Source organism: Lygodium microphyllum, chromosome 14 (assembly GCF_053477565.2).
Source record: "Lygodium microphyllum isolate KBCC chromosome 14, Lygodium_microphyllum_v1.1.10, whole genome shotgun sequence".
Lineage (NCBI taxonomy): Eukaryota > Viridiplantae > Streptophyta > Polypodiopsida > Schizaeales > Lygodiaceae > Lygodium > Lygodium microphyllum.
The window spans coordinates 89,087,364-89,113,178 of NC_141148.1; the positions used below are offsets into that span (position 1 = coordinate 89,087,364).

Consider the following 25,815-nt stretch of genomic DNA (forward strand, 5'->3'; position numbering starts at 1 on the left):
GCATAACTGCCTGTGATTGGTGGAAGACTTTCTCTCTTCTGGATCCACTCCTACTTGAGCGTCCCTTTCCCCTTGAATTCAACCTCTAATGCTTTCTTTTCAATAGCAAATATAGAGAGCTCCATTGATGTTACCAGAATTGATGGTGCACACATTGATCGACATGAGCTTTCTTTCTTCTATTGTCTCTCATAAACTTGCAAGGTGGAAAAGATAGAGAGGATAATTCTTATTGTTGTTGTCATCGTTTGAGCTCGGCCTATCTTTGAGAGGAAAGTTTGAATCAAAGTATCCCCATTCATAGTTCCTACAATTTAAAGATTTTGTAAAATGTAAAGTTTTTTAAATAAAATTTATTTCAATTTTGAAAATACTTTTGAATTTTTTGAATTTTATTTTACATTAAACCTTAGTTTTTTGTGAAGGAGAGGCTAGGCGCCCACGACAAGGGCGCAAAGGAGACACATCTTTCTTTCTTCTTCTTCTTCTTCTTATTCTGATTCTGCTTCCTTTTGTGTATGCGCGCGTCTCTCTATTTCTTAGCTGCTGCCATACCGGGGTGGAACCTGAGTTTGCCTTATAACTCCCGGGATCGCATCTGCGAGATCTATCCGTGTCGCTTCCAATGGAGGGCTTCGACCATTACGTTGGCGGAGGAGACGACCTCCACAGCAGCGACTCCGGCCGCCCCTTCGACAGCGATGGCTACCTAGGTTTCGATCCTCGCTTGCCCTCGCAGCGCTTTGAGTCTTCTTTCCACATGGCAGATGGAAGTTACAGCGAGGATCAGTACGCGCCTGATGAGCATAATAAAGAGCTCGAGGAGGAGGATGAGTACAAAGGCAGCAATGGCCATGACCATGGATTCGATCTCGGCGTGGACGTGCCTCCCCCGTACCAAAGCGCATTTGATGATGACCTGGGAGAAAGCCAGTCCCCTGCTACGTCTTCTACATTCGGCCAGTCCTTCGAATCTAGACTGCAGCCAGAGTTTGCTCCCGGGGATGCATTCTCACCATCTGTCGAATCAAATGGTAAAGGATATGGCCATGAAACTGCGGAAAGCTTGTTCTTTGCTCCATCCGGCGAGCCTGAGAATGGTGCTGTGCTACCTCCTCCGGAGGAAATGCAGCCAGAGGAAGGCTTTATGCTACGAGAGTGGAAGCGGTATGTAACTTTTTGGTGTTCTTGTTAAATGCAGTCACAAATGCTGTTGTGCTTGGTTGCACTTCAGTTTTGGATCAGATCTTCATCTATTTATGCGAAGGAAAGCATGTATCTCTATTAGATTTAGGCCTTGCACAACACCTACCAAGATCTGATTTAGTTTCATATCCATAATACTCTATGTCAGTTTCATATCCACAACACTTCATGCATACATAGAATTGGTATCTTGATGGTTTGATTCCTGCGTGTCCATCTCCAAACGGTTCAGTTTAATGTGCATATGGCTAGGTACCGTCATCAACTCAACAGTTTTTAGTAATTGCAATTGATTTTAAACACACTGCAAGGTCATGATTTAATAAAAACTCTATCTGTTGTGTCTGTTTGTTGTGCCCAATTCCATTCTAGAAAAATGCAAAGTTGGTCTTTAACTCCCAAAGCACATGGTATGGCAGTATCTTCATAGGGGGCAAATGGCTTGGTTCTACTTGTGATGTCCAATCCCAACATTAAAAATAATACTGTCCTCTGCTGCCAGCCTGAATGCCATCCGTCTTGAAGAGAAGTCAAGACAAGAAAGAGAAGCGTTATCCCAGATTATTGACGCAGCAGATGCTTTCAAGGATGAGTTCTACGAGAAGCGCAGAAGGCATTGTGAGACTACAAAGACCAACAATCGTGAAAAAGAGAAGGTTTGTCATAGATATGCTGAGTAGAGATTCTTTACTGTTCAAGGTTCTATGTTATTTAGATTTTATTTTATTTTCTTTTTTGGGGTGTGTGTGTGTGTGTGTGTGTAAGCTACTCTTCGTTTAGCTAGCTTGGTTATACTTAAGAGTCTTAATATTGTCCATTTTGAAGTTGGCACACATGTTTTTAACTTTTGCCAAGTCTCTCACTACAAACGTAAATAGTGGGTGCTCTTTTGTAGCTAGGAGTTAGAAATAACTTAAAATTTGGCATGGCCAACCTTATTTTTAGGGGATGTTACGTGGATTTTGTTCTTGAATATGTTTTCAAGATCCATGCAAATAGCTTGCATTGAAGACAAGGAATCATCTTGTTTGATAGTAGGACATATTCTTGCATATGCCATCTTTTGTCTTCAAGTCAACAAGTACAATCTCGATGCATTGTTATAAGCAAAGTCTTTTTAAAGGGTAGTTTGGGCCAATCGATTTTTGATTCAATAGATCCAATATTTTCATCTAGAGAGAAGTTTGATTCATCATGTCTATGGTTCATATCAACACAACATTAATGTTCCCCATCTTTGGGGTGTTTTTTCATGTGCAAGTCAAGCATGTTGCTATTAGCTAGATAGAGTGAGACATGTATTATAAGAACACATGTCACCAAGGGCTAAACGTGGTATATGTTTCACTATTGGAATGTTTTAACCTCGGTGTGAAATGGCTAGTCTTTTGGCTCTAGAAAGCATGTATAGGTCAACGTACATATGAAATATTTTTCGTAGTTGTTTTAGTTGGTGTTTTACTTACGACTTGTTGAGGAATGAAGCATGAAATGAGATGCTTGAAGGATGAAATCATTGCGGCTGAAATGTTTTGTGATTAGCTTGATTGTGGGGAATGAGTTTTGTGGACTAGTTACTTTTGGACTTCTTTTAAGCATCATGGCCCTTCTACTATTTAAAGTGCATGCTAAATTTGGCATCATTGTTGCTCAATATATTACTCTTTTGTGTCCTTGTATACTAGGCCATCCTTGAACTTTGATTGCTATGTTGATGTGAAACAATTGATGTCAAAATTTCACAAAGACAAGTTCACCAAGCAACAATGAATTTAAGAGGGAGCATTTTATGCATTTGAATAAATAGTTTGACTTTATTTAGTTCAAGCATAATATCATAGGTGTAGCATAGTGTGGGGGATGGGTGAAATGGGTTTTGGGGATGTTGATACAACTCGTATATGAAACCATGCTAGAGTTGCATTGCAAACTTGAGAGACTTTCTTTGACCTCTTGGGCAAACAAGATCTTGGTCTAGAGAGATATGATATTGATGAGAGAGATATCTTATAGGTTAGATTGTAGTAATCGGAGTTAACTTCTTCTCCTTGCTTGTGTTGTAAAATCATCATCTTCATGATAGCCTCCCAAGGCTTCGACTCCCTTGGAAGAGCATGATCACAGACTACGGACAACTAGTTAGCTTTTCATTTCTAGACTCGACCTTGCCTATCCTATTGGTGTCCCTACACAATCTTTTAATACTCCTAGGACTTCTCCACGGAGTTGTGGCTCAGTCCATAGACACTAAGGTGTTTGACGATGCTACATCATAGTATGGGCCATCTCGATCACACTGCGATTTTTCCGCTCCAAAATGCCATTCTTTTGAGGGGTGTTTGTATTGGCAAACTCTTGGTGTATGCCTAAGAGGTAAGAAGAAGAGAAGTCAAGGTAGAAGAAGACCGCAACTTGTAGACTCCACTCTTCTCATAACTTGAAGAAAGAATTGCTCTCAATCCTCCATCAAGAATCTAAAAAGAATCCACATCAATTTTGACCAAGAGGCCAAGTGCGCAAATCTTGTGCATTGAGAGAAGATGATACCCCAATGCTGTTTCATAGAGTACCTCAAAAGCATGGTTACCACCATGCCCATCTGGAATAAGATGCATGTTGCCCCGTCTGTGAATAGGAATAGACGAACTAGCTCCAATAAGAATTTGACCATGAGAAGGCCGCAAATGAGTAACACCTGTTGAAGGAGTCATTTACCTAGAGGCACCACCGTCAACAATTCACAGTAAATGGGGCAGTCAACACAACATCAGAAGCCAGCCTAGTCGAATCCTCAATCACCTCCAAATGGAGGAAAGCAGCTGATGAGGGAGTAGCCACTACTCCGGAATCCTTTGAAGATTTCTTCTTCCCCTTCTCCTTCTCCTTCTTTTCCTTGTTGGGGCAATCCTTCTTCCAGTGACCCGTTTTTCCACAAATGTGACAAGTAGACTTCTTGTCTTTGTCCTGGTTAGATTTGTCTTTCTTCTTCTTCTTTTGGTCCTTCCTCTTCTTTTGAGAGGATTGACCAACCAAAGCTTCAGACTTCGAAGCATTGGTTCCTTTCAGTTGCTCCTCTTGGTCCAAGACCATAGGAACCAACTCTTCCCATGAGGAGTCTCAGACTACCTTGAAGCAATCAAGGCAGATTAAAAACCACTGAAGCGAGGTGGTAACCGTGAAAGGAGAGTTATCGCCATGTCTTCAGAAGTGATCACCTTCCCTTGTTTTGAACTTGCATCTGAAGCTGCCTTAGCTTGTTGATATGCTCCCACAAGAATGATGACTTGTTGGCACTCATAGTTCTCATTTGCACTTCCAAAGACACACGCTTTATGACGGTCATCCGATTATATATCTGATCCAACTCCAACCATATCTCCCTAGCCACTGTCAAATGCTCTATGTGAGAGACAGTGCATGAGAGAAATAAAAATGAGTGAATGTGTGCATTGAGTTTATCCCAATGTGCTTGAGCCTTTGCCAACTCCACCTTCTCACTAGAAGAGAGTTTGGACTTGTCTCGCGAAGGACAGTTGATAGCTCCATAACAAGCTCCGGCAAATCATAGGACTCCAATATGGCAAGCATCATAACCCGCCAGATGCAGTAGACCATTGAGCTTTTGATTTGAAGGAAGAGCCGGTAGGATGGTCACCTTCCTGTCCATGATCACTTGAAACTTTGTCTTGGCCTCAGGAGTCATCTTTACCTACAATGCCTGCACAAAACCCAAAAAACAGCCCCTTTGTCTGTGAAAATACAGCTTGCTAGGGTTGAGGTTCGCTTGTTCTGTTCCTTCTTCACCCACCGGAGGTGATGAAAAGGTAAAATCTGCACTTGAAGGCCGAAAATGCAGCCTTCTGCCTTGTCTAACAGCAAAAAACAGTAGCAGCTTTAGCAAATCTTCTCTTTTCTCGCACGCCCACACTTGTCTCAGCCTTGTTCTAATGTGCAGCCCACTTGCTCGCACTTGAACGCTGAAAACGCAGCCTTGTGTCGCGCTGAAAACTCCTCTTCAGATAGATCCACCCAAGGTTAGTCCTTCAATACTCTGATACCATGTCAGAGCGAAGCAATGTGGAAGCGAATGACCATGACAAAGAGTGAACACAGAGAGAAGGGAGAGAGAGAGAAAGAGAGTGAAACACAGAAAATCTGTAGTGAAGAATGCTGTATAAGGATGCAGAATGATACACGGATACAAAGAAAATATCTACATATGTCTCCATTATGAGGATCTTGATCTCCGTTAGCCTTGAGAGTGATCTCTATCACTAGCAGGTTGAAATCTGTCAGATACAAGTGTAGAAGTCTGTTAAAAACTCAGCCTTATAAAGGCTGAAAATAATAGCCTCAAAATAACCTGAAATAATCAGGTCGGCAGATTGCAGTCGGACAGTCCAATTGCTGCCACGTGGCATTGCTGATGTGGCACAGGGAATGACTCTCAACAAGTTTGATTGGAATAGCAAGTAGTAGGATGCTTTGGTTGCCTATACAATTGAGGACGAATATAGAGTTTGTTTTGATGCCACTATTTAGGTTGTTTATCTTTATGGTTGCCTAGTAGAGATGTAGATTTGCATAAACTTTTCCATTGTTACTACTATCATTCATATTAATTCTGGTAGCATCCATGATCAAGCACGTGAGGCTTTAGAGTGGATGAGTCCAAGAAGAAGAGGTAATGTTACTCTTGTGGTAAGAAGGGGCTTCTCGAAAAGGATTGTATGGACCTAGTGGCCATGTACAAAAAGGAGAAGAAGGGCAAGGACTCCTTGGACTCTTCATTATCATCAGATTCTACTTGGATTTAGGTCATGTGGCCAAGGCCACAGTAACCAAGGAATTGATTCTCTAGACCAAGTGGTGTTGTCATCTCCTTCAATTCTTCGGGCTATAGAGCGAGTGTGAGAGGGTGGTGGAGGTGTGGCATACTAGCTCATCCATATTTAGGGCTTTTTACATATCTTGGTTGAGGTCTAGCAAAACCTTGGAGCTGGTTTGACTTTTAGATTCACAAGGAAGTATTAGATAGAGAGTGGTTGTCACAATGAAATGAAATTTTATTGCTTTGCTTAACATTCAATTAAAAGTTAATCACATATGTAAATGTGACTTGTATATGTGAGATGCATGTCAATTATTTCATAGTGTGGGACCCAGGATCCCAAGATATCAGGTTGGTGCCAAAGGCAGTTGCAATAAGTTATGCTTGATAGGTATCAGGTGGTACCTGGTGTTAGATTTGGGCCTAGATCAATTTATTGGCTTGGTGACATTAGAGACTAGGTATTAATTATTTAAGTAATGCTAGTTTGAGGGCCACTAATTGCTCAAGGACACTTGGGAGACAAATTGGCCTAGCTAATTTAATTATTGTCCGGTAAGATTAATTTTCTAGGACACTAAAATAATTATTAAATTAATTTTCATAATTAATATTCTTAAAGTCAGTATAATAAGCTAGATAGTGTTGGAAAATGGGATTATAAGGCTGACTCTTGGCAAAACTTGCCTATGCAAGTGGGAAAAACGTTTTTGGGGGTTGATGGAAGTCTATTCCAACCATAATGAGAGAGGACGGGATTGTTGGAGAGGGAGAAGAGGTTGTTGAACTATTCTACAGTGTTGGAGTCGTGGCCAAAAGCTGGAAACAGCTATTTGAAGGCTTTTAGCAGCACTTGGCAGTCGTAGAAGGGCCAAACGAGGCAGGTGACAGTAGTTGGAGGTTGGTGATAAGCATTTTGGACTCCTAGACTAAAGATGATTGCAAGTGGACTCTCTTGATCAGAGCAATAGCAAATTGGAGGTGTTTTTCGCTAAGAAAATTAGAAACCTCTTTTGCTATAGTACTCTTTCTCATCCTCCCTCAGCAATTTTCAGCAAAATCCAGCCATTTGAGTCATCAAAGGTGGAGATTTTGGTTAATTTTTTTATAAACCCCAATTTATAGCAAAAATTAGTTTTTGATGGTTGTCGCAGGATGCATGGTCGAAATTGAAGGTCGAAGACTTGAATTCGAGCAGGTAAAATTGAAGAATTTCAAGGAGATTCAAGAGGCATACCAGTCACTTTAATGCAGTAGTCACTACAATTGGTATGCAGATGGATATGGTTTTCACTGTAGCTTTGAAACTATACATTTGCATCAATGTACATTAGTGTATTATCATCAAAGATTGATTATCAGTTGTTGGTTTTAAGTGGATGATCATTAGTTCTCAATGGAATTCAGCTGGTTTTGTAGATAGAAGCAAGTTTTATGGATGCCATTGATAGTTCAGATATGGTTCGCGCTCGGTTTATGCTTTGCTATGGTTATTTTGCCAGAATAGTTGAGAGATGCTAATGAAAAATGTATTCTATGGGTTCTTGGAAGCAATTTTAGATTCTTTACGAGTCTTATGTTCTATATATGCTTGTTGGAAAAATTCAGCAAGTGTTTGGTATTAGTGTGGTTCAACAACAATGGTTGACGTTGTTTTTACTATGATGTCTTTTGAAAAATTCCAGTGTAGTATGTTTTTCTTTGGTATATTGTAGTGCAATCAAGGATGATTGCAAGGATTTCAAGGGGGTAGTCTGTCACGAGAGCGTGGAATTTTATTACTTTGCTTAGCATTTGATTAAAAGCTAATCGAATGTGCAAATGCGACTTGCACATGTGAGGTGCGTGTCAATGATTTCACAATGTGGAACCTTAGACCTTGAGATATTAGTTGGTGCCAAAGATTGAAGTTGTAATAAGTTATTCTTGATAGATACTAGGTGGTACTGGGTGTTAGATTTGAGGCTAGACCAAGTTATTGGCCACCATTAATGTCAGTTTGGTGACATTAGAGATTAGACATTAATTAATTAATTAATATCAATCTAAGGTTTAATAACTGTTGAAGAACACTTGAGAGACAAATTTGTCTAGTCAATTTATATTGGTTGGTGAAATTATTTTCTTGGGGGCTAAAAATAATTATTAAAATAATTAAAAAAATTAATACTTTAAAAATTTAATAAATTGAATAATGTTGAAAAATGAAATTAGAAGGTTGCTTTGGTAAAACTTGCCTATGCAAGTGAAAAAACGCTTTTGAGGGGATTGATGGAAGTCTATTTGAGCCATTATGAGAGAGGAGAAGGAGGAGGAGGAGGAGGAGGAGGTTAGAGAGGAAGGAGAGGTTGAATGGTTGTACAACATTTTAAACTTATCCAAAAGCTCGAACTAGGTTGATATGTGCTGCTCAGTAAAGGAGTTTGAAGTTCTATATGCAGTTTTGTCTATTACGTAGGAGTTTTATTGATGGTGTTTAGACATGCATCATGTGTCGAAGTGAATTACGTTTGTAGATAAGTTTTTGCATTGGTTAAATACATGGAGGATGTCGAAAGGGGAATATATATGCATATGTAGTTCGAGTCACTGATCGTGTTTTTAAATTTTCACATTTCTTTTGGTCATAGGCGCCATGGTCAAGTAGGAATAAGGACGCAAACACTGCATTTTCCAAGGTGATATCTAGGTAGGGTGGGGTTCCTGTAGGCAAGCCGCCTGTCTTGAACGTCCTTCTTCTTTCAATGAGATGATTATTATTCCATAATATGATGCATGCGAACTCGTGCTGATCGGCTCTTCGGGTAGACTTGGCTACATTTTCGAGCAAATTGTAATATCTTTCATTCTCATGATCTACTTGGAGCATTGGGTCAAATGGAAAACTTTCACGATGGAGCTCTATAATCCTTTCGATGGATTGCCTGTTGAGGATGCGAAGCCTTGTCCTTGGATGTGGCTGTTTTGCTATAGCCATGTGCTTCTAGATCAACGGATTATGTAGCATGTTGAAAGTAAACACATCCGCAAAGTAGATGGCTATGAAAGCGATCCATCATTCCAAGAGACTAGACGGTTATCGAGAATAGATCGATCGTCTAAGGTTCCATTTGCAATCGCTCCTGTTGTTTTGCAGATTGAGATGGATATATCAAGGATGCTCAATAATTGAAGTTGCAATGGCTTTGCATTGAGAATTCGTTTTGTGTAGTCTAGTAAGAGTTACACCATGTATTTGTTTCTCTCTTTCTTTGCAAGACATGGTTAGCATTTAGTTATCATCATGTTGACTCCGTGTTGTTGGCATGCAAGGATGAGAATAGTGCTTGACAAAGCCGTCGTAACTTTTATTTCTTCTGTAGATGGATCGTTCTTTTGCGAGTTGACAGCATGATGTTGCATTGTGACTATACCACAGGATGTGCACATTGTTAGTCTTCCAATGATGCTTTCACATTCTATCGCCCAAGATGATTCGGATTTTTCTATGTCATGTCAAGTTGCAACAACGATTTTAGTGATGTTTTTCTAGAAGCCATAGTTTTCCCTTTTCTAGAAGTCTTGAAGGATGCCTTGTGACTTTATTTCTTCGTAGCGTCCATTGATGTTGATGAGAACAATATGTTTTTATCATAAAATTGCAGTACACTTGTTTACAAAAAAACATGTTGTACTTTGTAATTTCATTAAAAAAAAGATAGCTTATTTTTTTGATGTGCAAGGATGATGATTTTTTTCTTTTTAATAGTAATTCTAATAAAATAAATAAATAAAATCAATAAACAATAACAATACTTCAAAAACAAAAAAAAACTAAATGAAATGTGAAAACATGCTATATAGCATGCCGAAGAGTTGGCACAAATCTCTTTGTAATTAAATAATTATGGGAGAATGTGGCATTTCCTTGTCCATTCAAAATACCCTGATTGTTGAAGTTTTACGTTTTCGTTTTTTTCAATACGTTTGAAAGTTTGTTACGCTTTCGTTTTTAACCTTAATAAACTAAAAAAACGAATGACAAAATTGTTTAAACTAATCCTAAAAAGAACGAATGACAAAGATTAGAATTTAACCTTTTAGCTTGTAAACGTGATGATCGAGGAATTGATGTACACGTTTCCATATACTTGTGTATGACCTTTCTCTCTTCTCAAATAAGAGGCGAATTTCATAGTGAAGAGAATGGCCCATACTACTTAACTCTCCCCCCTTTATATAGGCTTAAGGCTTCCCAACGTTCAAAGCTTTCCTTTAAGCTTTTTAATCTTCTTTAACAAAAAAAAAAAAGATAATTATAAAACATCACATAGCTGTACTTGTAAACAGTTGTTTCAAGGCCTACACTAGCAGATGACAGTTCATACCACGGTATTGAGCCAATTGCATCGCGTGTTAATACTGCCACCCTTTGCTTGTGGCTTGTCTTGTATCTAGTCCCTTTCTATGAATATGAGCTCTTACCCTCAAGATGGGCCATTCTGCAAACTTGTGTGCCTTCTGTGCCTTCTAAGCATTCTCTTGTGAGCTTTCATGCTGCCTTGTGCAAGTGATGTCGCCATGGACTGTGGCATGCCTAGAGCTCTTTGGGAGCTTGGACAGGGTTGTGTGAGGCCCTCTCATGGGATTCCAAGGGCTTGCTTGTTACACTTGGTATCATGAAGGTGGTTGCAAGTTGGACTCCTTTGATTAGGGAGCAAAAAATTGGAGGTGATTTTTGCGAAGAAAATTAGAAATTTCTCTCTCGATAGCATTCTTTCGCATCCTCCCTTAGTAATTTTCAGCAAAATCTAGTAATTTGAGTCATTAGAGGTGGAGAGGTGGAGATTTTGATTCATCTTTGTTATGAACCCTAATTTATAGTAGAAATTAGGATTTTGACAGTTGCTTCAGGATGTTTGTTATGAAGGCTTAAGACTTGAATTATAGCAGGTGAAATTGAAGAATTTTAGGGAGATTCAGGAGGCCAGCAAGCCAATTTCAATTTGTGCTAAATTTGTCTTGCAAGGAGTAGGGTGAAGGCCAATTTTCTAATCAAACCAAAGGGTCAATTGGTTTAAAGGCTTGCTAGTCATTAACGATAGCAAGTAGTACACGAATTAGCGGAGATCGGTGAAAATCAGATATTATCCATTCATTTGCAATAAAAGATAAAGAAACACCGAATGGGGTGCTGGCTTTGGGACTAATAGCTTGTCCATTTTCCAAGATCTAATAGGTAAAGTGTGCATTTCAATTTACATAGATTAATTACTTGATGTAATTATTGTTAAATATGGTTGTTACTACCCTACCCAAGAAGAAAGGTTGGTTTTAGTGGTGCTTGCTTCTAGTATGTTCTCACATGAGGGAACCCCTTTGGTTGTTTGATTAAAGGTGAGGAATCCATGATCATGATGCACTTTTCACAGAGTTACTTTGTGACAAGCATCAAGATACAACTATTTCTATTCTTTGTGGTCAAGAATTGATATGATTGATATTGCTATTGATATTAGTGTCTCTTCAAGGCACTATGGTGGTGGTTTGATCACTTGTTCTTGGGTCTCCACGGTCCTATTTGATCATTATTATATGTTACATGTTTTTTGGTAGATCATTGTTGTGGTATGGAACATCGTGATTGGTTCTATAAGCTTGTGTGGAGATACACTAGGATTTGCAAAAGAAAACACACAGTGTATGGCCACAATTGAAACCCAATGAGCTCAAATACTAACACAAAAACACAAAAACACAAAAAATGGGAAAATCCAAAATGAGTATACTTGAGTAATGAATGAGTAAATGAATGAAAATGTATAGAATGCTCAAGGAGAGAGCTGCCAAATAGCTGATGGCTCTTGTAGGAGTGGGCTAAGGGAGATTTCAATGTGTATCATCCATCAAGATGGATTCTGAGTGTAGTAACCACCAGTGGGAGCAAAGATGGATGAATTAAAGTGTTGAAAATGCAAATACGACTTGCTACAGATGGAGATATATGCGAAGTGTAGTTACCAAATGTATGTATATGATTTGGCAGGTGGAGATGTGGGTGAATGTGTACTACCTAAGAACATTATCCTTTGGTAGATTCTATGTTGCATGCTGATACATCCAATGCCAACACAAGGGGATGGTTATTGCAAATTACGTTACTCAATTTTGTAGAGTTTCCATGGCATTCTTGGGCTACTAATCCACATGCAACAATGTAGTTAGAGCTCCTTTGGAAGATAGGAAAGTTTGGTGGAAAATTGGATCTTACTCCTTTACTTGCCAATGTCTTTGCTTTGGAATGCAATGATAATGTCAAGCATTGGAGATGCATTGAAGAGATCGTGCAAGAGCTGAATTTTGTATGCCTATAGGTACTAGGAACCAACATATGTTATGACAAGTGGATTCATTGTGGAGGCAGCACATGTTGTGGTTCAAGGCATCATTTTGTCTGTAAAGACTTGGAATGGAGAGGAGATGACATAGATAAATAGTTTTTGAAATTTCATAGTTACCAAATATATGTATATGATGTAGTGGGTGGAGATGTGGGTGAATGGTACTACCAAAGAACATGTGCATGTGCATGCATGTATAGAGGAGATGACATACATAAATAGTTTTTGAAATTTCATAGTTACCAAATATATGTATATGATGTAGTGGGTGGAGATGTGAGTGAATGGTACTACCAAAGAACATGTGCATGTGCATGCATGTATATATGTATTTTTCGTCGTAGAAAAATTGTGTGTTATGTGGGATGATTTGGTATGACCTCAATTGAGAGTATGCTAGTTTTATATGTGACAAAAGGGGAAGGAACAAAGATAACTAATATATTGACCTCCTTGGAAGAAGGCTGAAAGCTTCACAAATATCCCAATTATTCCAAAAACTTTCACATCGACCCACACATCCTCCCTCCTCCCTTCTCTCAACCCCCTCTCAATGATGGATGTTGATGTGAAAGATATAAACCCCCTCTCAATGATGGATGTCGATGCGGAAAGAGAAGAATGATTTGATGTCGATTTTTGTTTGGTGTCAAGAATCAATATGAAAAGATGTAATTTGATGAGGAAAGTAGACCTGACACCTCTTAGTTAGAAGAGCTGAAGGAGAATTAGCCATGTGCTACACAAAACATGCTTGTACTTGATCTTGGGGGAGGGTTGCTATGTTGATCAAGTGGCATAGAGAAGCTCAATTTTGAACCTCGGGAGAGAGCTCTAGTGCTAGTTGAGAATCAATCTATCATGCAAATGGATCTAATGGATGGAGGAGGGAGAATTGACACTTTTCAATTGGAAGAGCTAGCCAACTAGGTAGTCGAAATGGGCTTGCATTTGATCTTTGAAGATAGTTCTAGTGTTGACTAAGTGTGGTAGGCACAACCACTAAAATAGCAATCCTCTTGATAGGAGAAAAAAGCAAGCTAGTAGTGTAGTAAATGATGAAAAAACACCTCAGTTGAAAGGAAAGAAAGGTGGATGCTAGGATAAGAGAGAAACATGTCCTCTCTTGGGGGAGAAGATACTTTGTCTGCATGTTGAATACGATGGAGGGAATACTTACCAAGGTAAGAATCAAAAAACCAAACCTTTAGCTTAGTTTGCAGCTATAAATACCCGCAATGTTAGTCTTAAATTAAAATAACCTAGCATGAAAGGATTAGAATAGAATTTGCATACCGAATGTTTTATATTGAGATGCTTTGGATAATGTGCTAAAGTGAAAGATAAAGGTGAGTGAGTGTAGATGCTATGGAAAGAGAGAGAAAACTAAGTGATTGTTTGTGCAATGAAAGGCCTGAAAAGGAAAAGTACAACAATGCTTAAGGGAAATTAGTTCTAAATAGCTTAAGGCTCCTAAGGTTGACCTAGGACTCCTAAGAAACTAGCCTAGTGGGAGGTAATGACTGAATTCGTCATAGATGCCATAAGGCATTGAAAGAGGGGGAAATCTAGGGCTCATCGCACGAGTGGCCAATTGAACATGAATATTGGGGTTGGAGAAATTGTGTTACCCCCTTGGGGAGGAGCCCCTCTCAACCCCCTTTGAGTGACACTACCACTACTAAAAGGGGTTGAGGTTGGTTTAGGAATTGGTAATGGATCCAGCTTTGGTGTGGGTAGAATATCCTTCATTGGTGTGGATAGTGTGATTTTGGGTGTGGGTCTTAACATCCTTGGCCTTTGACGATAATTGTCATCTACATGGCTTGGTTTCTGGCACAAGATATAAAACCTACTCTTTTTAGGCAAGTAATACTAGAAGGGTCTGTGTGATGATCGGACTTTATCACTCCCTTTTTCCTTCAAAAGAGATTGAGCATCGACATTGGAATATGATCCATGTTTAGGATCAATCGAGGAGGGTTGCAGTAGGTCGAAGTGTGTAGGTGATTCCTGAGGAAGGGACTCTTCAGCATGAGGGAGGTTCATGTATTTGAGCAACTAGGGAGGGTGGTACAGTATGCAGGAGGGGGAGTCCCCACACAAAAAAGACTAGAGGAGAGAGAATGACATACTTTGGATTTGGGAAAAGTGCATAATGCACGAGTGGCATGGTACAAAGTGGTACTCTTGTGAGTATCTAATGACGGTCTGGAACCTAAATGTGCATCAAAGACAATGTGAGCTAAGATTGGATAACCTATGGTACATCTAAAGTAGGATTCTAGCTGTTAGCTTGCCTATGTTAGTCATGTTAGTTTGTCATTTCTTGTTTGTGAGCTTCTGTCATAAGATACAAGAGCTTTGGTAGTTTTAGGTGCATTTCCTTCAGTTGTCAACTTCTTGTGTGCATTTCTAGGTTAGTTTTTGCTTTTCCTAGACTTCCTCCACTTGTTGGACATTGTTCCTGCCATTCGGGATTTTTGTGGCCTCCTAGTATTTTTTTGCCATTTTTTAGTGCGACCAACGTTTATTGCACCTACAGGTGAAGGTCAGCCAATTTTTGGCATTGATGGCTATTTATAGCCACCCAATTGGCAGACACACTTTCTCTCCAGTCTTCATTTCGTCATATGCAGGTGCACTCTTTGACACTTTGTGCTTGGTGCTACCATTGTCATCAGCTTGATTTGGTGCCCTCACTGATGCTATGGGCTGCATGGAAGGACTGATCAGTCCATTCCCTTTGTATAGGTATTCTTCGTCAGTTAGTGTAGTATTCTTCCTTGATCTTATGCTCTCTCTCTCTCTCTCTCTCTATGTTCGTGTTTCTCTTTTGTTGTGCACTCTCACATGGTATCGGAGCTTAAGTGAGGACACAGTTTGGAGTTTTCTTGTAGAGGAGCGGGTGATCTTTCACCGAGGAGCAGCCCAATCCCCAGGACATAGGTTTTCCAGCATGTGTTTGTGTTGAGAGTCATCTCCTGCCACGTGGTAGCAGTCGGACTGTTCGCCTGACTGCAGTCGGTTGCATTAAATGCAGCCGACCTGGTTATTACAGGTAATTTTTGAGGCGTTCTTTTCAGCCTTTATAAGGCTGAGTTTCCACCAGACTTCTACACTTGTATATGACAGATTTCAGCTTGCTGGTGACGAAGACTACACTTAGGGCTGACGGAGATTGAGGTCCTCGCGGTGGAGACATACATAGATATTTTCTCTGCACCGTGTATAATTGTGCATCCTTATATAGGATTCTTCATTGTAGAATTTCTGCGTTTCATTGTCTCTTTCTCTCTCTCTCTCCTCTCTCTGTTCACTCTTTGTCACGATCATTCGCTTCCGCATTGCTTCACTCTGACATGGTATCAGAGCATTGAAGGACTGACCTATCTGAAGAGGAGTTTTCAGCACGACACAAGACTGCGTTTTCAGCGTTCAAGTGCAAGCAAGTGGGCTGCGCATCAGAACAAGGCTGAAGTGAGTGTGTGCGTGCGAGAAAAGAGAAGATTTGCTGAAGTTGTTGCTGTTTTTTTGCTATTAGAGAAGGAAGAAGGTGCGGTTTTGGCCTTCAAGTGCAGATTTTACCTTTTCATCGCCTCCGGAGGTTGAAGAAGGTTCGGGATGCAGAGACAAAAGCCCTAGCAGGTTGCGTTTTCACAGTCAAAGGGGTTTCTTTTGCATTTGTGTAGGCCTTGCAAGTGAAGATGTCTACAAAGATTGATGTGGAGTTTCGGGCGATCATGGATTGGAAGGCGCATGTATTATCTGCTCTTTCATCAGATCAAAAGCTCGATGGCGACAATTACCATATCTGGCGTGTGATGATGTTGGCCATATTGGAGTCTTACGATTTGGTGGAGCTTGTGATGGAGGAGATCAATCGGCCCTCGGTGAGAGATGAGTCCAAACTCTCTTAAAATGCTCGTGCGGAGTTGACCAAGGCCCAGTCTCATTTGGACAAGTTGAGTGCAAGGTTTCGTTCTTTTCTTTTTTTGTCTTGTACAATAGGCGCGATAGCCCAAATAGAGTACTTGACGGTGGCTTGGGAGATATGGCTAGAGCTTGATCAGATGTACAACCGGATGATCCTTATGAAGAGGGTTTCTTTGGAGGTGCAGATGCAGACCTTGTCCGTGAGGGAGTCTTCTTCGCTTCGAGAATACATCGACAAGCTTCAGCAGCTTCAGATGCAGGTTCAAAATGCGGGGAAGCCCATTTCCTTTGAAGATATGGTGATCACTTTATTGTCCCAGTTGCCCCCACGATTCAATGCTTTTTATTCCACTCTTATTGCTTCAGGGCGGGAGTTGACTCTTCGTTGGGAAGAGTTAGTTCCTATGGTCTTGGACGAAGAGGAACAATTGAAGGGACAGAGTGCTTTCAAATCGGAGGCATTGATTGGTCAAGCCTCTTAGAAGAAGGGGAAGGACCAAAAGAAGAAGAATGAGAACAACAAATCCAAGAAGGACAAAGAGAAAGAATCGACATGTCATATTTGTGGTAAGACCGGTCATTGGAAGAAGGATTGCCTTGACAAGGACAAGAAGGACACCAAGAAGAAGGACACGAAGGATTTTGGAGCGGTGGCTGTACCCTCATCAATTGCTTTTCTATACTTAGTGGTCATTGAGGACTCTACACTGAAGACTTCTGACGTTGCGATGACAGCTCCCTAGGCTCGAGAGTGGATCGTGGACAGTGGTGTCTCACAGCACATGACTTCTTCGACAGTTGGTGTTGCCCATTTGCGACCCTCGCATGGGCAGATTCTCATAGGAGATAGCTCTTTTGTGTCTACTGTTGCGCGGAGTGAGATGCATCTGATTCCAGATGGACGTGGTGGTACCCACACTTCTAAGGTGTTGCACGTGAGAGATTTAGGGTATCATTTGCTTTTGGTATATAAGATTTGTTCTCTTGGTCTCTTGGTGGAGTTTGACAGTGACGATGTTCGAGTCCTTGATTGTGGATCGAGGAAGGTTCTCTCTTGAGGGTATGAGGAGAATGACATCTATCCTATTGCAGAAGAAGCAGGCAAAGCGGATTAACACCAAAGGGGCAAAGCCTGCAGATATGGAACACGAAGATTGGGATGAGTTAAATGAGCTTGTAGCTCAACCATTGAGCTATCGATTTCTGATGCCTTGCTGTTTAACATTGAAGGTTTGGATTCTGTCTATGCTATTTGGACTCGATTGAAAGAACTATATGCACAGAAGAGTGCCGCAACCAAAGTATATTGGCTGAAAAAGCTTATGGATTTGTGTATAAAAGAGGATACAACAATGTCTAATCACTTGAGTGAGTTTAACTCCATTTTCAACCAGTTGGTTGCCTTGAAGTTCTTGATTGATGAAGAATTCAAGGTTACGTTCTTGCTTTGCACTCAGCCAGATAGTTGGGATACATTTAGGACTGCTATGAGCAACTCTAATGCGATTCTTTTGTATGCTGATGTAGAGAGTGCTCTATTCATGGAAGAAATGAATCGGCAGAACAATGCATCCAGTAACTCTTCTGGTGCTTTGCATACTAGGGGTAGATCATAGTAGAAAGACAAATTTGATAAGAAGGGACTTAATAAATCACGTGGTAAGGATGTTGAATGCCATCATTGTGGCAAGAAGGGTCACTTTTAAATGTGATTGCTACAAATGGAAGAAAGAAAAAGGAAAGGGCAAGAAGACAGATGATAGCAAGGAAGAGAAAAAAGAGAGTTAGCCTAAGAAGAGCAGTGTCAAAATTGAAGAGGTGAATGTAGTCTCTCATGACAGTGACAGTGGGAGTGACGTACTCTTGGTCTCTTCACACTTTGGTACACATGCTTTACTTGTAGATACGGATGATGATATGCATACTTGGATTCTCGATTTAGGTGCTTCCTTTCATGTCACCCCTCATCGTGAGTGGTTCTTTGACTGTAGAGGGGGTCAACATGGTGTTGTTCATCTTGGGGACAACTATGCATGTGACATTGCATGTATTGGTAGTTTGCAGTTGCAGTTTTAACATGGCTCTATCTTCACATTTCAACATGTACGACATGTATCTCAGCTCAAGAAGAGCTTGATTAGCACAGCTCTGCTAGATGACGATGGATTTCATACCACCTTTGGTGATGGGAAATGGAAGATCTGTAAGGGATCTAGAGTGATTGCCAGAGGTTGTAAAAGCGATACCTTGTATCCTCTCCATGTATCTAGTGTGAGTGATCATGTTGTTACCGTGATTAAGCAGCCAAGTGTTTCTTTGTGGCATGGCCGGTTGGGACACTTGAGTCAAATTGGAATGAAAGTGCTCTCTCATTTGGGTTACTTGCCTTGTCTTCGTTATGCCGATTTTGAGTATTGTGATCATTGTGTTTATGGTAAACATGCACAGATGTCTCATAAGAAGTCTCTTTTGTTGAAATCTTATTCTCTAGAGTTAGTACATTTTGTGTATGTCAAATGCGAGGGTTATCTTTAGGGGGAAAGAAATATTGTCACCTTTGTTGATGATGCTACACGGAAGGTACGGGTTTATCCTATTCGTAGGAAGGATGATGTGCTTGACAAGTTTTAAAAATTCTTGGCATTGGTTGATAATCAGACCGATAAGACACTTAAGTGTCTTTGCTCTGATAATGGTGGGAAATATATGTCCAAGGCCTTTCAGGCATTTTGTGACAGTAAAGGGATAAAAAGGGAGCTCACTCCTCTCATAATCCACCCCAAAATGGAGTTGCAAAGCATATGAATTGGACCATACAGGATAAGGTCCGTATGATGCTGTCTCATGCTGCATTACCCCATGGTTTTTGGGTAGAGATTGTTATGACAGCCGTACACTTGATTAATCGGTCACCAAATAGGTCTTTGGGGAGGGGAGTTCCCCAAGAAGCGTGGCCACGCAAGCCACCTTCGTATGCACACTTGAAAGTGTTTGGCTGCAAGGCATTTGTGCACATTCGTAAAGAAAAATGCAGCAAACTTGAGCCAAAGTCTTGTAAATGCATTTTCCTAGGATATGGTGACGAGGGTGAAGTGGGGTATAGATTATGGGATCTCGAGAAAAGGAAAGTAGTACGTAGCAATGATGTTATTTTCGGGGAAGATCGCATGCATAAACAGCCCCAAAAAAATGAGGAGGTCCATAGGGTTGTATTCCGGGAAGAAATACCTTTTGGACAGCAAAATGTGCCCGCTATACAGCAGCAAATACTTGCTGTAATTAAACCTGCAAATGCAGAAAATAATGTTGGAAATGATCAGCCAGCTACCGCACATAATGATGAGCCACTAGATGTACAGGAACAGCCAGGATAGCAAGTTGTTAATGCTGATTTGCAGGTTGAAATGCTAGGACAACAAGCTGAAAATGCTCAATAGCTAGCAAACAATGATCATTGGGTTAGGAGTTTGTCTAGGGCTACTAGATAACCTGATAGATTTGTTCCTGCTATAAACATTGTGGCTGATTATGTCATGCTGACAGACTATGGTGAACCGTCTTGCTTCAAGGAAGCAATGGACAAACAGGGCAGCAAGGAATGGTATCAAGCCATGTTGTCAGAGATGGAATCTCTCGAGAAAAATGGCACTTGGGACTTGGTGCAGCTGCCTAAAGGGCAGAAAATCCTTCCATGCAAATGGGTTTACGGGTACAAGCAGGAACATGGAGTTGATTTCGATGAGATCTTCTCTCCTGTAGTCAAGATGACTCCATTGAGAATCATTTTGGACTTGGTTGCAGTTGAAGATATGAAGCTCATACATATGGATGTAAAGACTGCATTCTTATATGGTGATCTGCATGAAGACATATATATGGAGTAGCTTGAAGGGTTTGTGGCAAAAGGGAAAGAGAAGATGATATGTATACTCAAAAGGAGCTTGTATGGGCTGAAACAAGCACCAAGAGAATGGTATCATAAGTTTGATACATTTATGCAGTCTCAAGGTTTTCATAGAAGTCAAGTGAATCACTGATTATATACCAAGAAGGCCGCAGATGGCAGCTTGATTATCTTGGTTCTGTACATTGATGAGATGCTGATTGCTGGCGGGGATACTCATGCCTTGGACTCATTGAAGCAAAGTCCTCATGGGAGCTTTGACACGAAGGATCTTGGCGATGCAAATCACATTCTTGGCATGTGAAGGCTCTGAGATAGGTCAAAAGGATTACTCTATTTATCTCTACAGGAGCATATCTCCAAGGTTTTGTAGCTTTTCGATATGGAGGGGGGGAAGGGGGGAAACAATTGGGGTTTCATTGCCTCTATTTGTGAAACTTAGTGCAGAGGACAATCCTACATTTGATGATGAGAAGGCTGAAATGACCAAGATACCATATGTTTCAATTGTTGGCATTTTGATGTATGCTATGGAAGGTACACATCCTGACATTGCCTTTGCAGTGGAAGTGGTTAGCAGATATATGGCAAACCTTGGTAAAAAGCATTGGGAAGCAGTGAAAGGTATTATGAGATACCTCAAAGGCACAAAGGATTTGTGCATCTGTTTTGGAAAGCAGAAGGCATTAGTCATTGGTTTTACAGATGCAGACTATGCTGGTCATGTAGATTGCAGAAAGTCCACTTCTGGGTATGTGTTTACCTTCACAGGAGGAGCAATCTCTTGGATCTCCAGGCTACAAAAGTGCGTTGCATTGTCTACTGCAGAGGCAGAGTATGTGATTGCCACTAAGGCATACAAGGAGACTTTATGGCTTTCACGTCTGGTAGGGGAGCTTGGAATTACAGAGGTACCTGTTCTCCATTGTGATAGTTAGAGTATTGAGTTTGTCAAAGTGGATACAGATGATAATCCTGCAGACTTTCTCATGAAGGGTCTTCGAGCAGAGAGGTTTGCTCATTGTCGACAGATGATGGGAGTTGGATAGATATATGTATTTTAGCTTTATACATATCTAGACTTAGCTAGTTCTTTTCTTCTCGTAAGGCGCATTGCCTTTAGGTGGGAGGTTGTTGGGAATAAAGGGCCCTCTCGCCTTTTATATATGTTAGGGTGTGAACACACCCTTAGCATATTTGTACTTTCATATATATATCTATCTAAAACCCTAAAGCGGTACACTCGTCATTGTATCCATAAGTCGTGCTCACTTTTCTCTCTACTCTATACTCTCTCCGTCTCTCTGTTGCTAGCAAGCACTGCGTGTCTTGATCCTTGCATCACTAAGCTTGACATAGAGCAGCCTCTTGGCTTTGGCTCCTCAGATAGGAAGGTTTATAGGTTAAAGTAAGGCCTTGTATGACCTGGAGGAGGCTCTGTGTGCTTGGAATGAGAAGATTGATTCGTTTCTCCAGGCCAAGTTGGGATGTCAGCGCTCTAGGGCTGATCTGCAGCTTTATGTGCACACTCTCGAGGGTTGTCGTGTGTTGTTTGTTTCGTATGTTGATGACTTGATTGTTAGAGGTGATCTTATCTAGAAAGTCGAAGAGACGAAGGCAGCCCTACATTAGAAGTTCGAGATGACGGATTGATGACATCTCCATTTCTTTTTGGGCCACAAGATTTATCAGTCTCAGAGGGGGATTTTCATCTCTCAGTAGAGGTATGTACAAGAGCTCTTGGTGACTTTTGAGATGGAGAATTGTCGTTCCATTTCTACTTCTATGGATCCGAATTGGAGGGCCACTTCACACGCAGATTCTCCTTTGGTGGATGCTATCCGCTACTGTCAGCTGATTGGATCATTGATTTGACTCCTCGGCACACGGGTTGATCTATGTTTTGCTATAGGTCTCTTGGTTGGGTTCATGAGTATCCCTCGGCAAGTGCATTGACAGGTTGCTCATAGGATACTTTGGTATTTGAGGGGGACTTCGAACCTCGGGATTTCCTATCCAGCAGGTACAGGTGCTTCTGATCTTGTTCTTGCAGGTTGGAGTGATTTGGATTGAGCTGGCGATGTGGATCAAAGGTGGTCTACTACAAGTTATTGTTTTACCTTGGGTGCTGGGTAGCTCTATCTTTGACTGAGGCAGAGTATCGGATTGCGTCTTCTACCGCATGTGATACCGTGTGGCTTCGACGGTTGTTGGAGGAGCTTTGCTGCCCCTAGACTCGTCCTACTATTTTGCGGTGCGACAATGAGAGTTGCATTGCCTTGGCACAAAATCCCGTATTTCATGCCCAAACGAAGCATATAGAGATCCAGTATCACTTTATCAGGGAGAAGCTTTTGGATGCGACCATCGATGTGGAATATTGTAAGATTGAAGACAATCTTGCAGACTTGTTTACAAAGGCACTTCCCTAGGCTTTGCTTCATTGACACTCCAGATCCCTTCGTCTGTTGCCTTGTCCAAGTTCTGAGAGGGGGTGTTGAGAGTCATCTCTTGCCACGTCAGCAATGCCATGTGGCAGTCTACCACGTGGCCGCAGTTGGACTGTCCAACTGCAGTCTATTGCATTAATGTAGTCGACCTAGTTATTATAGGTCATTTCTGAGGCATTCATTTCAGTCTTTAGAAGGTTGAGTTTTCAGCAGATTTCTACACGTGTATTTGATAGATTTCAGCTTGTTGGTGACGGAGGCTGCACTTGGGGCTGACGGAGATCTTTGTCCTCGTGGTGGAGACATATGCAGATATTTTCTCTGCACCTGTGTATAATTCTGCATCCTTATACAACATTCTTCACTGCAAATTTTCTGCGTTTCACTGTCTCTTTCCCTCTCTCTCTTCTGTCTGTGCTCACTCTTTGCCATGGTCATTCACTTTCGCATTGCTTCTCTCTGACAGTTTGTTGCAAATGTAGCCATCTTTGGAGGTTTCGAGCAAGAGTGACCATCCTTCGCAGCCAGTCGTTAGCTAATAGGGCTAGATGGCAGCATTTATTGCCCAAACAGCAAGAAGCGGTAGCTTTCTTGGCCACGCGACAACTTTTGATAAACAATTGCGTACTCTTTGCAAGTGATAGCACCCTTGGTGCAGCCGACATCCTTTAGTGGCAATCAACATCTTGTGTGGAAGCGCCACATCTACATTCACTGTAGTTGATTGCTTCTTATCTTTTGTGTTGTCCAAAATGCAGATTTTTGGGTGATTGCAAGATTGAAGATGTCTTACTAGTTCATGAGCTTTGATGACTCAGAGGAGGAGCTTCTTTTCGGATACTCTTCTTAGCAGAGGCACAATTATCGTTGGTGATAGGATTCTCCCATTCGCACATGTCGCCTTTCTATTCATTTGTCACAAAATGCTCTATCTAAAGTGAAGATTTCCATGATACCTTTAGTGCAGGCGCTTGCTTTACCTTCCTTACCCAAGGTAGATAAACTAGGTGGTTTAGACTATTCGTTGTGGTTGTGTAAGTTGGAGTGTGTACTCGACACATTTGTTCTTTGGGAGCTTGTTTCTGGTCCTATCTCTTGTCCTAAGGAGGATCTCGTAGATGGGACTTCTATGGATCATGTAGCCTTGTAGGATTGGCTTGACTCATGAGCCAGTGATTCTTTCTCTTTATGAGTTTGTAGGATTTTGTCCTTGTGCTTGTGCATGTCTGTAGGTTTAAGACCGCGGTGAAAGTGTGAAAGAAGCTAGCGTGCTCTTTACAAGTTTGCAAGATTTTGTTCTTGTGCATGTTTGCGGGTTGAAGACCGCAACCGAAGTATGGAAGAAGCTAGCGTCTTTGTATGTGCACAAGATGCTTGCCCATAAGATTTTCCTTGAGAAGAAGTCACGGATTCTCAATATTGATGACTCCTCTTTCATGAAGGAGCACATCAATAAGATGGAGGACATGAGGGGTGAGCTTGTCTCTCTTGGTCGGATGATATGCTTTGAAGACATGGCTATGATTCTTTTGACTCAGTTTCCATCTCCTTGTTTTGATGTTTTCTACACAAGTCTTGTCACATCGAGGACTTGCAAGACACTCTTATGAAATGAGTTTTCATCGATTGTCTTGGAGTACGACGAGCAACTCAGAGAGGTTGGGGCTAATAGTTCTAGCTCCACCAAGGCATTTACAACAGGTATAGATGGAGAATAAAAGGAAGGAGAAGGTCAAGGAAAAAAAGCAAAAGGACAAGAAGGATGAGAAGAAGTCTAAGTATCCATGAGGTGAAGTATTGACATAAGTATCTCCATTTGAAGCCGAAGGAGAAGGTTTGGAAGGATGCTCAACCCTTCAGTCTCCCCTTTGAAGTCTTCTAGAGATGCTTAGTTGTCAAAGAGGGAGCCTTCTCAGATGAGGAGGATTTACCTTCCCTTAGTGATGGGGAGTTCTTTCCATAGACAAGTGTATTACAAGTATCGGAGGCTACTTAGTCTCTTGCACAGTAACAAGTCCATGCAGATCGGCTTGTCAGAAGTGGAGCAGCGGTGGAAGCATAAACATGTGCTGAAATAAACTGCTGAAACACGAGACAAAAAGAAAAGAAAGAACACGATACAGATGAGAACTCAGATGTATGCACGGGAAATGGAATCCATATATCTGAACACGAGACAGTCGCATACAACAATGAGTCACTGGTTGCGTGGGCACTGGCACTGGCACTAGCTCCTCTCTCCACAGAGTCTGCAGATGGTGAAGATGATGATGATGATGATACTGACTGAGGAGGAGCACTGAGAATAAATAGGCTGAAAAAGTGGGGAGCAATAATGCTGGTCAGACATCATTAATGCTGGCCGACTGGTGCATAAAAATGCTCCACTGGCATAAAATGCCACACCAGAAAAAACCTAAAATACCTAATAAAAATGCCCAGCCCAGATCAAGCTCAGACTCACACATGAGCTGACAAATACTCTGCTAACACCCTCTCTCAGATCATGAGTGATCTGATACAATACAATAGTACAATGAAAAGGGATTAGAAACTATACAACATAGAACCACCAAGTAGAACCATGGATACCCAAGCAGTGGGTGATCAAGCCATCACCAAGGTGCCTCGGAGAGAACTTGATGTCGATGTCGATGGTACCAAACACCTGAAAATAGAGAAGATCATAGCATGTCTCTGTGTCCATCACCAATGTCTCGCAGTAGCATACAAGACCATCCTGTCAAAAATGCCACTGAACATGTGACCATGGATTCCCCACCTTTGGCCAGACCGCCAAAGTGTCCCCTCATGTGAGCTCCAGACGAAAGCCTCCTGCTCTCGGTCAGATAACCAGCTCATCATGAACCTGGATGTCAATCCCAGCTCCAGGATTTGATTCCGCCAGACTGAAGTCGATGGGTCAGGGACGTCTCTCTCTGGAACCTGTGCACCTGTATAAAAGTATAGATGAGGTGTGGCTGCCCCATCTGAACACCCGCTCACACTCCCTCTCTGGCACAAGAGAGTCGTGAGGGATGACCTCATCACCACCACTAGAAAGCAGCTGAGGAAGGGGCCACCAAGCCCTTCCCGCGATCCGAAGAA

At 41.3% G+C, this 25,815-nt stretch overlaps 1 protein-coding gene across 1 annotated transcript in view; it reads left to right on the plus strand.

Moving 5' to 3' along the window:
- Positions 1 to 468: 468 nt before the first annotated feature.
- The window catches only part of LOC148025834 (clathrin light chain 2-like), a 33,072-nt gene continuing 7,725 nt past the window's right edge, over positions 469 to 25,815 (plus strand). The window contains exons 1-2 of the mRNA XM_087693087.1: positions 469 to 1,167; positions 1,709 to 1,862. Of these exons, the coding sequence (XP_087549213.1) occupies positions 626 to 1,167; positions 1,709 to 1,862 (696 nt within the window). The 5' untranslated portion in view covers positions 469 to 625. The remainder of the gene's footprint in view (positions 1,168 to 1,708; positions 1,863 to 25,815) is intronic.